Raw genomic sequence first — 14,428 nt, forward strand, 5'->3', positions numbered from 1 at the left:
TTTTATGAGACCATCGGTCACTATCTACGCCAGTGGTCTCAACAGGGGGTGACTGTACCTCCAGGGGACATTTGGCATTATCTGCACATATCTTTTTGGTTTGTACAACTGAGGGCTGGTGGTATTGGTGGTTGCTCCTGGCACCTGGTGGGGAGAAGCCAGGGATGCTCCTAAACCTCTTACAACGTACAAGACAGCGCCTCCCTCACAACAAAGACCTACCCAGCCCCAGATGGCTACTGCTGAGGCTGAGAAAACCTGATCTAAGGTGTACCTCGGCGCCATCTTTTTCCCCCCTTATTACATGTTAAGAAGCAGCAGTGTTCAATGAGTGGGACATTTTATTCTTTGAACACTCACTCATTAAGGGAGTAGTCAGGGAGGCCTCCCAGGTTTCCAGCTTAGAGAAGGGATGGACAGTGTGGGTGGGTGTTTGAGGCAGGATGCCTGATGGAGATTTAAATAAGTTGTTTTTCTTCACAGACTGAGCTGTCCAATGACCATGGGCAGACGCCACCTGTCATGATGATAATCCATGCAGAGCCCCATAGGCATCAGCAAAACCCAGATCCCTCTCATTATAGACTTTAGTTAACAACATTAGTATTATGAGATTTTTATGACTCCATTTCGATTTTGACTTACACAACTGCGTCTAATATAGAAGTACATCCAATTACTCGATTATATATTCTTATCCAGTAAATAGCCCATAATCCCAAATGCCTCCCTCTTTCCATTATCATGGTTATTTTCTGTTATCAACACCCTTCTTGTCTTTTCTGCCTTCCTAGCTCCACTCCAAACAGACAAGCCTGTTGTTTTATTAAGTGAAGAAAATGGAGAGCACAGGCCATGGCAGGAGGGGGCATGTGAAATATTTAGCAGGACTTCTGCAGAAATAAAGCCAGCTAGATGGGTCCTGAGTCTGTATGTGGCTGAGAGTCTCCATGTCTTTGTGACATGCCCGCTTTCAGGTCAACTGAGAGCTACAGAGTTTCATGGGTGATGCTAACTGCCAGGCCCAGCACCCCACAAAGAGGTTGCCCTTTGTGATTAGCCATGTGTTTTCAAGAGTTAAAACTTGTGGAATTTCCCATCTAAGAAAAGCGTATGTGGAGAAAAATGTGCTTACTGAGCTCACGTCTCCCTCAACTCATAGACTTGTGTGTTTATGATTTCTAGTCAGTGAAGAATTACGGGAGTGGCAGGAATGTATTGTTTGTTATATGAATGGACATAATCGTGAGGTCGTTCTGGTCCTCAAATTCCTATATCTGGATCCAGGCTTTCCTCATGTGACTCCACCTTTGGAGGTAATCTTCCGACCAACACTGGTTTCTATAATCATAATGTCATTTTAAGCAGCTCTGGGTGCTTGTGTGGGTTTTCTCTCTAAGAAAGAGCATCTCCCTCTGAATGTAATAACAGAAAAATGGATCTCAAGGGAGGAAACGGTCCTTCATTCCCACGCAACCCAAGCTTAGAAAGCATCCATGGCAGTCACAGATGCCATATTTGACTGGGCTGAACTGTTCAAGGGGACTGCCACTGCCTTCGCCATGTTTCCCTGACTGGGCTGGGAAAGGGTTTGTGATTTGAAATGAATTTTTGTGTAGTTACCAGACTTCAGGAGATTATCAGCCCTGCAGATGAGGTGGTTGGGGGCAGGGGACACTTTGCTGATGGTTCATGTGCCACACTAAAGAGCCAGGAAGAGGCTGCTACCCCTGCCCCTCTACACACACACACACACACACACACACAGAGTTGAGGGACACACTCTGTTAACCAGGTGTTTCCTTGGGCTGTCAGAAGCAGTCTCTAGATTTTCTGAGCAAAGTGAGTTGAAAAGGAGCCCTTGGAACTATATTACTGTTCCTACCAGAATCCCACCAGCCTTGAGTAAAACAGAAACATTGATATTCTCCCACGGATATTCTTGGTCTGGAGTGAACTGATTTCAACTCATTTTCCCTCCACCGTCGGCTGCCCTCTGTGGCAGGGTCTGTATTCACATTCATTATCAGCTGCCGAACGTTGCTCAGGGTCTGGGAGCCTCTCAGCCTCGATGACTTAGGAGTCCGCCCACCTCTGCCTTCCTACTTTAGGCATCCCCACAGGAGGGCTGGGGCTGTCTGCAGCACTCCCATCACCTGCCTCCTCCCTCAGAACCCATTGGACGGCGCTTTGGGCCAGGCCAAAGAGAGCATGAGTCAGGCCCTCTGCCCCCTCTGCCTCTAGGTTAGCCCTGGTCTTCCCCTGTTGCTAAGTTCCCAGGGAAGATGGATGTTGGCTGCTCACAAGGCTCATTGATGACCAGCTGACTTCACGTCACTCCCATCCTTCTCTCCTCTACCTTCTCTCATTTTCTCTGGATTCTCTTGCGGGCTCTCTGTTCAAAATATTTCCAGAATCCGACTCCCTCTGTAGGTGTGCCTCCTTCCCTTCCCCCTCCTAACTTTGGCTCAAGTGTTACCTTCTGGGTGAGGACGTCTTGTGATGACCACTCTTGGAACTGCAGCCCTTCTTCCGCACTCCCTATCGCTCTCACCTTACTCATGCATCACCGTCTAACGGACCGAGTGGTTTATGGTGTATTGATTACTGTCTGTCCTTATCCACTAGAACAGAAGTCTGCAAACTTTTTCTGTAAAGGGTCAGACAATAAATATCTTGGGCTTTGTGGGGGCTGTGCAGTCTCTGTTGCAACTCCCGGATTTGGCTATAGTAATGTGGAAACAGCTATGGACAATATGGAACAAAATAGTTCGCGCAGTTCATAGTTGGGGAACTCTGCACTAGAGTCCAGTCTCCATGCGGGCAGGGATTTTCGTCTCTTGTTGGCAGGGCACATCGTAGGTACTTGTGTTAGTTCCCTCAGACTCTATAACAAAGTTCCACAGACCCAGTGGCTTAGAACAATAGAAATTGTCTCACAGTCCTGGAGGCTAGAAGTCCGAAATCAAGGTGTGAGAAGGGCCACACTTCCTCTGACACCTGTAGGGAAAAGATCCTCCTGTGCCTCTTCCAGCTTCTAGTTGCCCCAGATGTTCCTTGGCTTATGGCACCATCACTCCAATCTCCGCCTCCAGTGTTTTCCTTGTGTTTCTTCACATCATCGTCCCTCTGTGGGTGTGTCTCCAGTCATATGAGATGAGAGCCCACCCTCATGACCTCATTTTAACTTGATGACCCCCGTACAGACTCTGTATCCAAAGGAGGCCAAATTCTGAAGTACTGGGGTTAGGACTTAGGCTTATCTTTTTTGCAGGGTGGGGGGGACACAATTCAACTCCTAACAGTGCCCAATAAATGTGTTGAATGAGTGAATGAATGAATGAGTCTTACTAAATCATGTTTCTTTCTTACTAGTATCATCTTTTTCTTCACACTGGTTTTATTAAAATTTGGGGGGGAGGGTTATTAAAATTAACCTTTCCTCTGCAAGTTCTTTCCCTTTAAAAATGAACAAAAAAAATTAGACTTTAAACATTCATTCAGTCCTTTTGTCTCTCGTGCCTGTGTCCCAGGCATATTCTCCCCTGGATGTGTGGTGTTGAAGAAGACAGACATGGCGGCCGCCCTTCCAGCTCCCAGTACACCAGATAGATCGTGTATCCTCTGTGCTATGGAAGTTCTTTCATAGAAACTCAAAGTTACAAAAACAGAAAGCTTCACTAGTAGTAGAATGAAAGGAACAGAAACAATCATGTGGGGTTGTTGAGTTTGTCAGAGCTGATTTTTACCGTAGAGTCCTGGGTCATAGAGCCCAAGGGATACAAGTTCCCAAGTTAGGCCAGCTCAGTGATATTGGATGTTGCCATGGTGACAGAGAGGGATGTATTCCCCCAGGGGACTTGACAGCATATCTCCAGAAGATGTGCTGGTTTGTACCGCAGCAGGTGAGCATGGCCAGTACGTACCTGCACTTCCGTGTTCCAGACCCGGTGAGATCCTCTCCTGTCCTTTGACCTCATGAGAAGGGGGTGGGGGTCCTGCCCATTTTACAAATAAGATTCAAATTCAGGTTGCCTGATTCAAAGTCTGTCCCTCTTTCTACTACCATTGGAGCCCATCTAGTGTTGTTTCCTTCCCCCTACTTTGTTGAGGTATAATTCGTAACTTAGAATTCATCCCTTTTAAGGTGCACAACTCAGTGGGTTTTAGTATATTCAGGGTTGTGCCAACCATTATCACTAATTCCAGGAAATTTTCTTCACCCCAAAAAGAAACTCCAACCCCAGCCCCTGGCAACCACTAATCTTTCTTTCTTTCTCCACGGATTTCCTTATTCTGGGCGCTGCATATACATGGGATCACACAATGTAGGGCTTTTTGTGGTTGGTGTTGTCGATGCTTTAGTGCATCTCAGTTCACCAGACATTTACTGAGTAATAACTGCTGGGCTCTGGAAAACGAAGTTGAGGAAGGCTGTTAAGGGGGGTCAGCACCGAGTGGTAGGTATGGGCGAAGAAGTGTGCACAGACAGTCTCCCCGAAAGCCAGCAGGGTCTCTGGCCCATGCTGAGGCTTCCACAGAGCTTGAGGGTACATGGACTACCTGATGGTCAACTCCTGTCCTATAGAATCATAAAGACACCAACCCTCTGGTAAAAGATGGTCCTTCCTTCCGCTTCCCAAATTTGCCAAGCCCCTTCCTTCTTTCCTCTGCCTGGAAGACTACAGGTGTCCCCCCTGTCTCCACTTCCCACTTCCCCTGGCTCACCCCTGCTTATCCTGCACGGCTGGCCTGGCGGGGCTCGTCCTCCGTGAAACTCGCCTGGTCCGACTGGAGTAGCCCAGGCTACTCCACTGGGTGGTCTCTCAGACCCACGCTTCCCCTTCGTGGCGTGTACCACGGCTGGGGCTCACTGATAAGGCTGTCATTAGTGTCCTTCTGGCCCCTGAGGACTGTGAGGTCTGTTTTGTTCAGCCTTGTGCCCTAGAGCCAGACGTCCTGCTGGGCACCTGATACCCGTGTGGAACACAGATGTGGGTGGAATGGAATGGCACTGATGCTGAGTGAGGAGACTCCCCAGTATCTTGTACTTCAGGGACACCGAGATCCGTTTATTCCCCTTTTGAACCCTCCAGTCCCATGCTGCCATATTTAGGGTAAAGTCAATCCCAAGCGTTTTTTCCCTTAATAAAGGCCTGCCTGTCTCCTGCCTGCTCTTCTGTCAGCACAGGCCCGACAGGATGTGAGTATGATTTCATCAAAATAACAATAACCCACTTGAGGCACTTGATGACTGTCTCTCTCATAAAGTAAGTCATTTTTTTGGATCTTGTTCTCCACCTTTGTAATAAAGCCCCACATGACTTTGCTGAGAAGGTGGCTTGCCTGGACCTTGCATTGCCCTTGTTATTTCTGATGATGCTGGTGGACCTGTGATACTACGTTCCCCTCTTTCCGTTCAGTGGAAAACAGCATGGGCAGGACTCGCCTTGCCCTTGGATGCTGCCCCATCAGTAAGCCTGGAGAACATTTGCTCAGGACGATTCGATGTCCTGTGGTCAGTGGTGCACCTGATGAGATGCTGTACCCCAGAAAATTGCCAGCCGAAGGACATTATTTGTAGGTTTTGCTCTTTGGTCTGTTCAGTAAGTCAGTGGCTCAAATGCAGATGTCATGGATCATTTCAGACTCTAATAAAAAATCATGCCCCATGGGGCTGTTCCCTGGGGTTAGAGAACAAAACAACAGTGCAACTCTCCGACCTTGAACCCTTGAGTCCTGGCACGTTTTTATAGGCTGCGGGCCACAGGCGATGTGAAGAGCTTCTCCTTTTAAGGAACTCGATTTAATCCCGTTAATTATGCCTTGTCTTATTTTATTTTTCCCTCCCTCCCCCTATGATCCCCTGTTTTGTTTCTTAAATTCCACGTATGAGTGAAATCCTGTGAAATCAGAGAGGGAGACAAACCATAAGAGACTCTTAACTCTAAGGAACAAACTGAGGGCTGCTGGAGGGGAGGTGGGTGGGGGGGGATGGGGTAGCTGGGTGACGGGCATTAAGGAGGGCACTTGATGGAATGAGCACTGGGTGTTATCTGCACCTGATGAATCCCTGAACTCTACCTCTGAAACTAATAATACACTATATGTTAATTAATTGAATTTAAATAAAATAAAATTTAAAAAAGAAGAAAAAAAACTAGGCCTTGCAACCCCACTCAGGAATTCATGATGCTATTTGCCTCTAAGAGGTATATGGAATCCAACAAGATTGGAGATTGACAGTTCAGCATGATAGCAACCTTCAAAAGAGTCCTGAATTTCTTTTGTTAGGGGAGGTTTTCCATTGTGCTAGAATCTTCCTGGCAAGAATAATCCATAGACACAGTTGAAAGCACCAACATGCACATATACATGCACATACAAAATGAGGGTTGTTGGGGCGGGCTGCTTTCATGGGGTCTCTGTTGGGCATCAGCTGAATGCCTTCTTGGGCAAGGGGCTGCCCCCCCACCCCCGGTGGAGAGAGCTGTTCTGCCTGCAGATGCCCCCCTCTATCCCCCAACTTGATGAGATGTTGGAGGGATTGGGATTCTCAGAGCAGAAATCTGTTGAGTTGCCAATCCTGGTGTACAATAAAATGTTTTCTTTACTTTGTGACTCCAAAGTGTATTTCTTCCCTGGGAAATGACTTTCGAGGCAGAGACCCGCACACCCGATGAGTTTCAGTAGCTCACCAGCTGCTGTACTGCAGGCCTCCAGCGGGAACTTGCTGAAGAACAAGAAATCACAGCCCCACACCAGGGTATCTAGATCCTATAGAGATGGCTGGATTTCTTCCAGATTCTAGAAGAGATTTTAGAATTCAAGAATGCAAATCTGAGTTCATGCGATGCGCAGGTACATATTAAGGACTTAAGAGCAAATCAAGGAAACATGTTCAGGGGATCTTTTCGTCCCAGAAATGAAAAGATCTGCAGAGGCCACCAAGATCTATACCTCCAGCGTGGTTTCTCTTTCCTTTAGTCTCTCAAGGGGGTCCAGCAAGCAGACCACTCGCTGCAGTAGGTGAGAAGAGTGCTTTCTAGAAAATGTAACTGGCCACATTTGAATGCGTTGTAACACACTTCTCCCATTTTGCTCTTTCTGCCTAGATTCTTTTGTTGGTGGAGTCATTGGCCTCATTTTTGCATATATTTGCTACAGACAGCACTATCCTCCTTTGGCCAACACAGCTTGTCACAAACCCTACGTCAGCCTCCGGGTCCCGACGTCGCTGAAGAAAGACGAGCGGCCCACAGCTGACAGTGTGCCCAGCATGCCCCTGGAAGGTATCACCGAAGGCCCTGTATGACTAGGGCCTCAGGAGGATGGACGTTGAGCCCAGGGCACGCTCTTCCACCCCGGCATCGTAACACAGCAGAAGAGGTTTTCTGTAGTGTGTTTCTCATCCGTTGTTTCTCAAAATTCTCCTTCTGCTTCCATTTTGCTGGTGGTATTCCTGCTACTTTAAATGTGTCTTCTCAACTTTCTTGAATTTGCAAAGGAAGGACGCAGGAAGAATCTCAGAGAGACATATGGAAGGAAGCCGCAAGGACAGGGCGGGTGTAACTTGGTCCGTTCCTTTACCTGCAATGTTCACTGTTAACAGCCACCGTCCTATGTTTTCATGGTCGTAAAACATAATAAAACCTCCCACCTGGTGTCGGCTGTCCAAGGCAGCAAGAGTCCTTCAGAGACGTGGGGTGTGTCACAGCCGAGGCTGGGGTGGGGAGCGGGTCCAAAGCCAGCTCTGGCCGTAGATCATTCCAGGTGCTGAGCTTTGGATGCTTTCCGAAAGGTCAGCTTACCAGGGCATATGCCCCTGAAGTGGAGCTGAAGTTGAGGCTACTGCCTTAGTATTTCCAGGGTTTTTGAGTCATTGGATTTAGAAGGAAATGAGACGAAGGAGAGCACACAGAGGCTTTCACCAAATACACTGGAAACAAAGAAGCCCGAGGGCCAGGATGGAGAGGAGGTCTCTGCGGTTGTCTCCTGGCCGGGGGGGCACGGTGTTCTTCCCAGGGAATGGCTGGGTGGCCTCTGGAAGTAAGCAGCAGCTTCCGGGGAGGAGTTTGGCCCTCTAGGACCTGAGTTTTGCAGGACTCTGCGAGAAGTCGTCTTCTTCGAACAGTGGCGCCTTCCGTCTCCGGTCTGGCGGGTGGCGTTTCAGCGTGGTAGCAGGGCTCTGGTAGAAAGGACAGGGACAGAATCAGGAATGCCCTGTTCTGGCTCAGCCGGTCGAGAGCCCTCGTCAGCCTGAGAGCAGAGCACGCTGCTTGCTCCTTGGCCACTTTGTTCTTTTCAAGGCAGTGAGCCTTCCCTCCATTTGGTTCTGAGCAGACACACACGTGGTTCTCCAGGTCCCTGGGCCTGCTGTGAAGGGCAGGGGGCATTTTGTGTCACCTTGCAGCAGCTGCTGTCATAGTCTCCAGAAAGACTCATGCAGCTGTACAAATTGTCTGCCTGAGTAGCTCTGGGCTGGGGGCGCCAGGGAGACCGGCCAGGGTATTTCTGATCCGCTGTCTACACTGTGGGAGCTCAGCCCTGGAGTGCACACACCACCTTGTGAAGACCTTTTACAAGTGAGCCCCTGTGCTCACCCCTCTCAGGCTGCAGTCCTTCCAAACCGGGCTCAGTGCAGAGCTGTGGGGAGACCCTCCCCCTGTGGGGTGGGGGGACGGAGGGCTTGAGTTGGCTTTCATCCAAAGTCAGACTCTTGATTTCTAAAAATTAAAGCAGTAACACCCATAAGCAACTTTGAAAACAGATGTGATATACTTCAGAAGCTAAATCATAGCCATTTATAAGACATAATTTTAAAATCCAGAGCTAAAATTCATATAAAACTAGAAAATTAAATATTCTGATTCAACTAAACATTTATAATTTTCAAAAATAGTCAAATATAAAAATGCAGGAAAAGGATCCTTTGCTACTATTTCAACAACAACAACAACAACAAAAAACCCAAAATCAAAACCACCCGCTATAGTTCAAATACTTCTTTGATTCTGTACTTACCAGAGCTCTGCTTGGCAAGCAGGACAAAAGTGAGAGTTACAATTCATTACTGAGGACTTAAAATTCTGGGCCACGAAACATAAATTTAATATAAATACTTCTATTTACAGATCAATGAAGGGATTCTGAAAAGTAAAAAAGAACAGAGCATTATTAATGCTGATAATTGAATGGAAAGTCCTACTCCACGGGCCATGTCAAAGCTTTCGTTAAATTATAAAGTGACAAAGGACACGATAACATGAAGCTATGGCAGGATTCTTAGGAGCCATAATTCACTGGGTCACTTCACAGAAGAAGAGTGTTTTCGTGGATCCATATATGTTAATTTCGTGCTCTCCTAACGTGAAGGCAAAGTAACACCATAATGCACTAACGAAATGGCACTGAATGGAGGCATTTCTGCCTGCCCCGATCTCTTCTGGACATGAGGGGTTATTAATGCAGGCTCACTGGCCAAGCAGGTGGCACCCTGGTAGTTGTGGTCCAAGAGATGCTTCTTCCTTCACTGAGTGAACCTGCTCAGATCAAATCAGAGATCAGCAGGCACAGGTCAGATACCTGGAGGGACTAGTGGAGGAATGACCTGAGGGAGCAGGTCAGGATGTCGGGAGTGGTGGGAGGCTTGCGCAACGAAAGAGCACGCGCCCCAGGTAAAAGGCGCTGGCTCTCTTTAGTTCCAGGTTGCTGCCAGGTAGGAAGACAAGCCCAGAGTTGCCAGGTCTTCTGATTTTTCAAGAGAAGTCAAGAATCTGCATTCTCATGTAAAAATGCTTGATTTTACATCAGAAAGCTATTTCCACTGAGATGCTTTAGGATGCAAGTAGTAAAAAACCCAGCTGATAGCAGCTTGACCAGTAGGGGTTTATTAAATTTATAAAAGAAACTGAGAAGTAGGGTCTCCTCTTAGGGAGACCGGATCTTCACTCTACGAAGCTTGAATTAATATTACAGTAAATTTCACTGTTGGTTTTTATAAGAATTCGTATGTCCTAGAGGTGCTCACAATAAGTCATATGTTGCTGCAGTGGGAAAGGAGGACCGGCCTGATGCAAAGGCAGCGTCGGGTTGGTGGGGAGTGAGAGACGTGTGGCCCCCGCCCTCCCCTCCCCCCCCCCCCCCCCAGGAAGGGAGAGGAATCAGAAAGGGGCAGGGAGCACGTGGGATTATTAGAGAAAAGCGTGGAATTAGAAAAAGCCACAGAAAGACTCAAAGGCTCGGGAGCTTCTTAAGGATTGCGCAGTGTTCTGGTTCACATGGAAACAACTCTGGCAAAATAGTTCTTGTACCTGTGTGCCAGGTGCAGAGGATAACCTTGAGCTAGAGAGGGGGATGTGTCTGCAGAGAGGGCAGCACTGGCTTCAGTGAAAGGGGAGTTTTGTGAAGTGGGCAGCCCAGCCTTATGTTAAAATGAGAGTCAGACCCCCTTTACTATGCATTTGTACAACCCCCCCCCCCCCCCCGCCGGCTCCTTCCTGCCCTCCCCCCCCCCACACCACACACTGGAGATTGTCTGAAGGTGCAGTGTTTTCATAGGCCTCACCTGGGCCTGCTGCTGCCTGAAACGACTTCAGAGAACATTCTGATCTTCAGCTGGCCATCCTGGACTGCCACGTTACTCTACATCTGCACCTGGACCCAAGAAGGACACCTGGACTCAGGGCTCGCTGCTGACAGCTCAGAGGGGAAATTTAAACTGAAGAGGGGTCGCCTATTTGAGGCTGACTTGAACAGGTGCCCACACGACACTGTATTAAGTTCCACACACATAACAGGTAAGAGTCGGCTCTGGGCTGTGCTTGGGTTCAAGTCTAGCTCAAACACCTCTGCGAACAGGTCACAAACCCCTTTAAAGACTCAGTGTCCTCATGGGTAAGATCGGGGTTTTGTGAGGATTAAATGAGGAAAGCATGTACAGGAAGTGCTTACTTAGTGCAGGGCTTGGTACATAGTAGGTGCTCAGTAAGTGTTGGTTGCCGTTGTCCAGTGTGGGCTGTCACTGTGTTGTGTGAAGCGTGGGATGTTCCACATGAGTGGATTTTCCTGAAAAAGAGCATCAGATGTCTTTCTCACACGGTGACCAGTTTTGTTTAAAATCTTTGCTCGATGAATTCTACACCCTGAACTCTCCTCGCCCAGAGGTTGCTTCCTAGAATATGACCTTTGCTCGAAGAACCTAATGCCATGATTTGAAGAGCACTTGGATACTGTATAATGGGTAATAGCGGGGTCATTCATACAATTCCTACCACTCTATAGATGAACAAACTGGGGATCAGAGAAGGCAAACCATCTGCCAAAGGTCACACAGCTTGCAAAGGGAAGACCTTGGCATCCATGCCTGGGTGACAGCAGAGCTGTGCTCCTTGTGGCGCTGCTGAAGCATGGACAGTGCTGTATCTGTGCAGGAGGAAGGGCCAGGCTCCTGGGGACCGGACGCCTCAGATTCCGGGAGAAGCAGAGAAAGCAGAGGTGGCCTGGAGGCCACAGGAGGCCCTGAGGGCTGGGCTAGCAAGTGCTTTCTTTCCCCAGGAGCCTCCAAGTTGCCAGATGGACTTCCAGAGCGGCCGGCCATAGGCGGATGACCAGAGAGAGGCAGGGAAGCAGGTTCTCAGGGGAAGGGGTGTCTCACTACCCAAAGAGCTGAGCCAGGATTCCTCAGCCCAGAAGTTGGGGGTCTTGTCCAGCCTAAAATCTGCACTCAGGGAAGTCCATCTAGCTGGTGACGTCTGCGCACCACTGTGACTGGGGTGTCCTGCTTCCTCCCTCACGAGATGATCCCTTTCTGCCATGACTGCTCCTCAGACAAGCCTGACCTGCTTTCCTTGTGTCTCTGGCCGCTGACCGCCCTTGTAGGGCAGGACAGCCATCAAGGCCCGGAGGGAAACTCCGACTCTGGGTGGGGATGGGGGTGGGGGTGGTCCTGGAGGGCTCAGTGCCAGGTGACCGGGGGCCACGGGCTCAGGGGGGTGGGCCAGGAGGGGCTTGAGACAACGGCTGCAGGAAAACCCTTGGAGCGGAGGGAGTGAAGAGTAACAGCATCCCTGGCTCCCACTCCCCGAGCGCTCACTGTGTCCAGGGCTGCCCCGGGCGGCCCCCGCGTTCTCTCAGCCGCATGCAGGGCAGCTTTGTGGGAGAGGCTCCGTTGCCACCCCGCTGTGCTGGTGGGGAAAGGGAGGCCCAGAGAGGTTCTGAAACCTGAGCTGTATCACACGGCGAGGGAGGATTTGAACCCAGCAGTCTCCGCCTGGGTGGAGACTCCAGCCTCCCCAGTGTCCCCATCAGCGGCTCCCCTGCGGGTGCGTGTCAGAACAGGGAGGGCTGACGTTGTTGTCCATCCGAATGCTTAGCTTCCAGAATACCGCTGAGCTCGACCTCTCTTCTGCGGTCTCCTCCTCTCGGGCCCCCTTGGAGGGGAGGCTGGTCTGTGGCTTCTCGGTCACTGTCACGGAGGTTCGGGAGGGAGCAGGGTAAACACAGAGGCTCGGCTGCTGTGTGTCCGGCCACTGCCGCTTTCCTTCGGCAGCAGCTTATGACAGGTCCCTCCTCTGCAGACTGTGTGCCTCGAGGGTGACAGCCTCTGAGTCCTCTGTGTCCCCAGCTCTAGAACGCACCCGGCACGGAGTAGAGGCTCAGGGGGAGTTTGCTGAATGAACGAACAGCGCGAAACAAAATAGGGCCCCCTTCCTTCACTGCATCGCCTTCTTCACGTTTTGCAGTCCCTTAGAACCTCATCAATAGACTTTTGTTCCAGAAGCAGCATATGTTCCTAGGACAGTGATATGCAGGGGAAGAGGAAGCTGGGAAATCACTAGGGGATGGAAATTTGGGGAGAAGTGGGGGCCGGGGGGACAAACAGCCCAAGCCGAGGATCCAGGCTGGGGTCAGAGGAGCCAGGAGAGAGCTTTCCAGGCTACAGCTAACTGGCCCTGGCCCGAGGGCCTCCCAGCCCACTGAGCACTGTCTCTACCCTTGGAGCAATGCTGGGCAGGGCAGGCCTCAGGTGACCCAGGGCTTGAGACCCTGTGGGAGGGAAAACAAATACCTGGGCAACCATCCCGGTCATCCACCCAGGGGAGAGGCCGAGATCCTGTCTTGCATGCCCTGAGGGGCCCCTCTCTGGGCTCCATTCCCCCATTTCCAGCCTCAGCTTACTCCCAGCCTCGCATCCGGATTTCCTGGGGCCTAAGTCATAGGCTCAGGCTGGGCTGTTGTACCGTAGTCTCACCCTCAGGGCTCACTGATGGCCCCTTGGGGCAGATGCCCATCTCCAGAAGAACCAGTGTCCCCTACAGGTGTTCTCAGCAGGTGGCCTGAGCACCAGGCATGGGGAAATGACTCGGCGTATCTGGACCAGAGAGGCATTGGGGGTTCGGAGCTTGCCCAGCCCACTGGCTTCAGGTAAAGACAGCCTGAGTCTGATCTCTGGTTCAACTGTAGATGGTGGCGTGACAGGGGTGTAGAGGGACAGGGGCCACTGTTCCCTTTTTCCAGGTCCTCATGTTACCTGCACATGGGGTGCAGGTGGGTGGAGATGGTTTCTCTGTCCATCTGATTACCGATCGCTAGGTGTTACCCCAGAGCTCCTGAATTACAGTATGCGGTGAACCCTCACCTGTGAGCGATCCTCAGGTGCCTCCAGCGGAAGCCCCTGCTTCTGTCTCCTTTCCCCCTGATGGACAGAGTGGAGAGGAGACTAGCCTATGGGGCTGTTCTTGGGGTGTCCTCCACCCCGGGAGGGAGGGGTCTCCGAAATGAGGATGTTTGATGTGGGGTTGGTATTTCGCAGTCCGTGCTGTGTGTTCATGCTGTGGGACTGCTCTCAGCTCGCCTGCCTCAGCCAGACCCCCAGACATCGTCCTACTGGTTTCCTTCCTCCCATTCCCCTCGTCAGATCCTTCAGCCACTCTTCTTGGACCTACTCTCAAACTACGCCCCACATCCACTCCTCGCCACCTGCACTGTTGCCACCTTAGTGCAAGCTGCTCTCTCCCTGTTGTCATGTTCCTCTCCGTCCCCAGTCCACGTTCCACTCAGGAGCCAAGTGCGCACCCCGTGCGTGCGTGCATGTGCGCGCGTGTGTGTTCCTTTTCATTAAGGTATTATTTACATAGAAGAAACTTCCCCGATATTAAGCGTGCAGCTTGTTGAATTTTGATCATTGTAGACAGTTGTGTAACCGCCACAATCAAGATTTAGAACAGCTTCCTCATCCCAGAAGCTTCTTCTTGGCCCTCTGCTCCCCACGCCCTCCTCCTGTCCCTCGTGCCAGGTGACCACGGATCTGCTTTCCATTAAACTCTTACCTTTTATACAACGTCAGCTAAATCCCATCACACAGTACGTTGCCTTTTGTTTCTGACTTCCAGTTTTGAGATTCACCCGCCTCATTGCCCATCTCACC

General features: G+C 50.3%; 1 protein-coding gene across 1 annotated transcript in view; it reads left to right on the forward strand.

Moving 5' to 3' along the window:
• The window catches only part of PLPP4 (phospholipid phosphatase 4), a 115,681-nt gene extending 108,017 nt beyond the window's left edge, over window positions 1-7,664 (forward strand). Inside the window, exon 7 of the mRNA XM_045876311.3 lies at window positions 7,116-7,664. Coding sequence (XP_045732267.1) covers window positions 7,116-7,315 — 200 coding nt within the window. The 3' untranslated portion in view covers window positions 7,316-7,664. The remainder of the gene's footprint in view (window positions 1-7,115) is intronic.
• The last annotated feature ends 6,764 nt before the right edge of the window (window positions 7,665-14,428 follow it).

The sequence above is a fragment of the Mirounga angustirostris genome, unplaced genomic scaffold, assembly GCF_029215605.1.
Source record: "Mirounga angustirostris isolate CCGP_5_RB_7025 unplaced genomic scaffold, mMirAng1.0.hap1 SCAF_6, whole genome shotgun sequence".
In the NCBI taxonomy this organism is placed as follows: Eukaryota; Metazoa; Chordata; class Mammalia; order Carnivora; family Phocidae; genus Mirounga; species Mirounga angustirostris.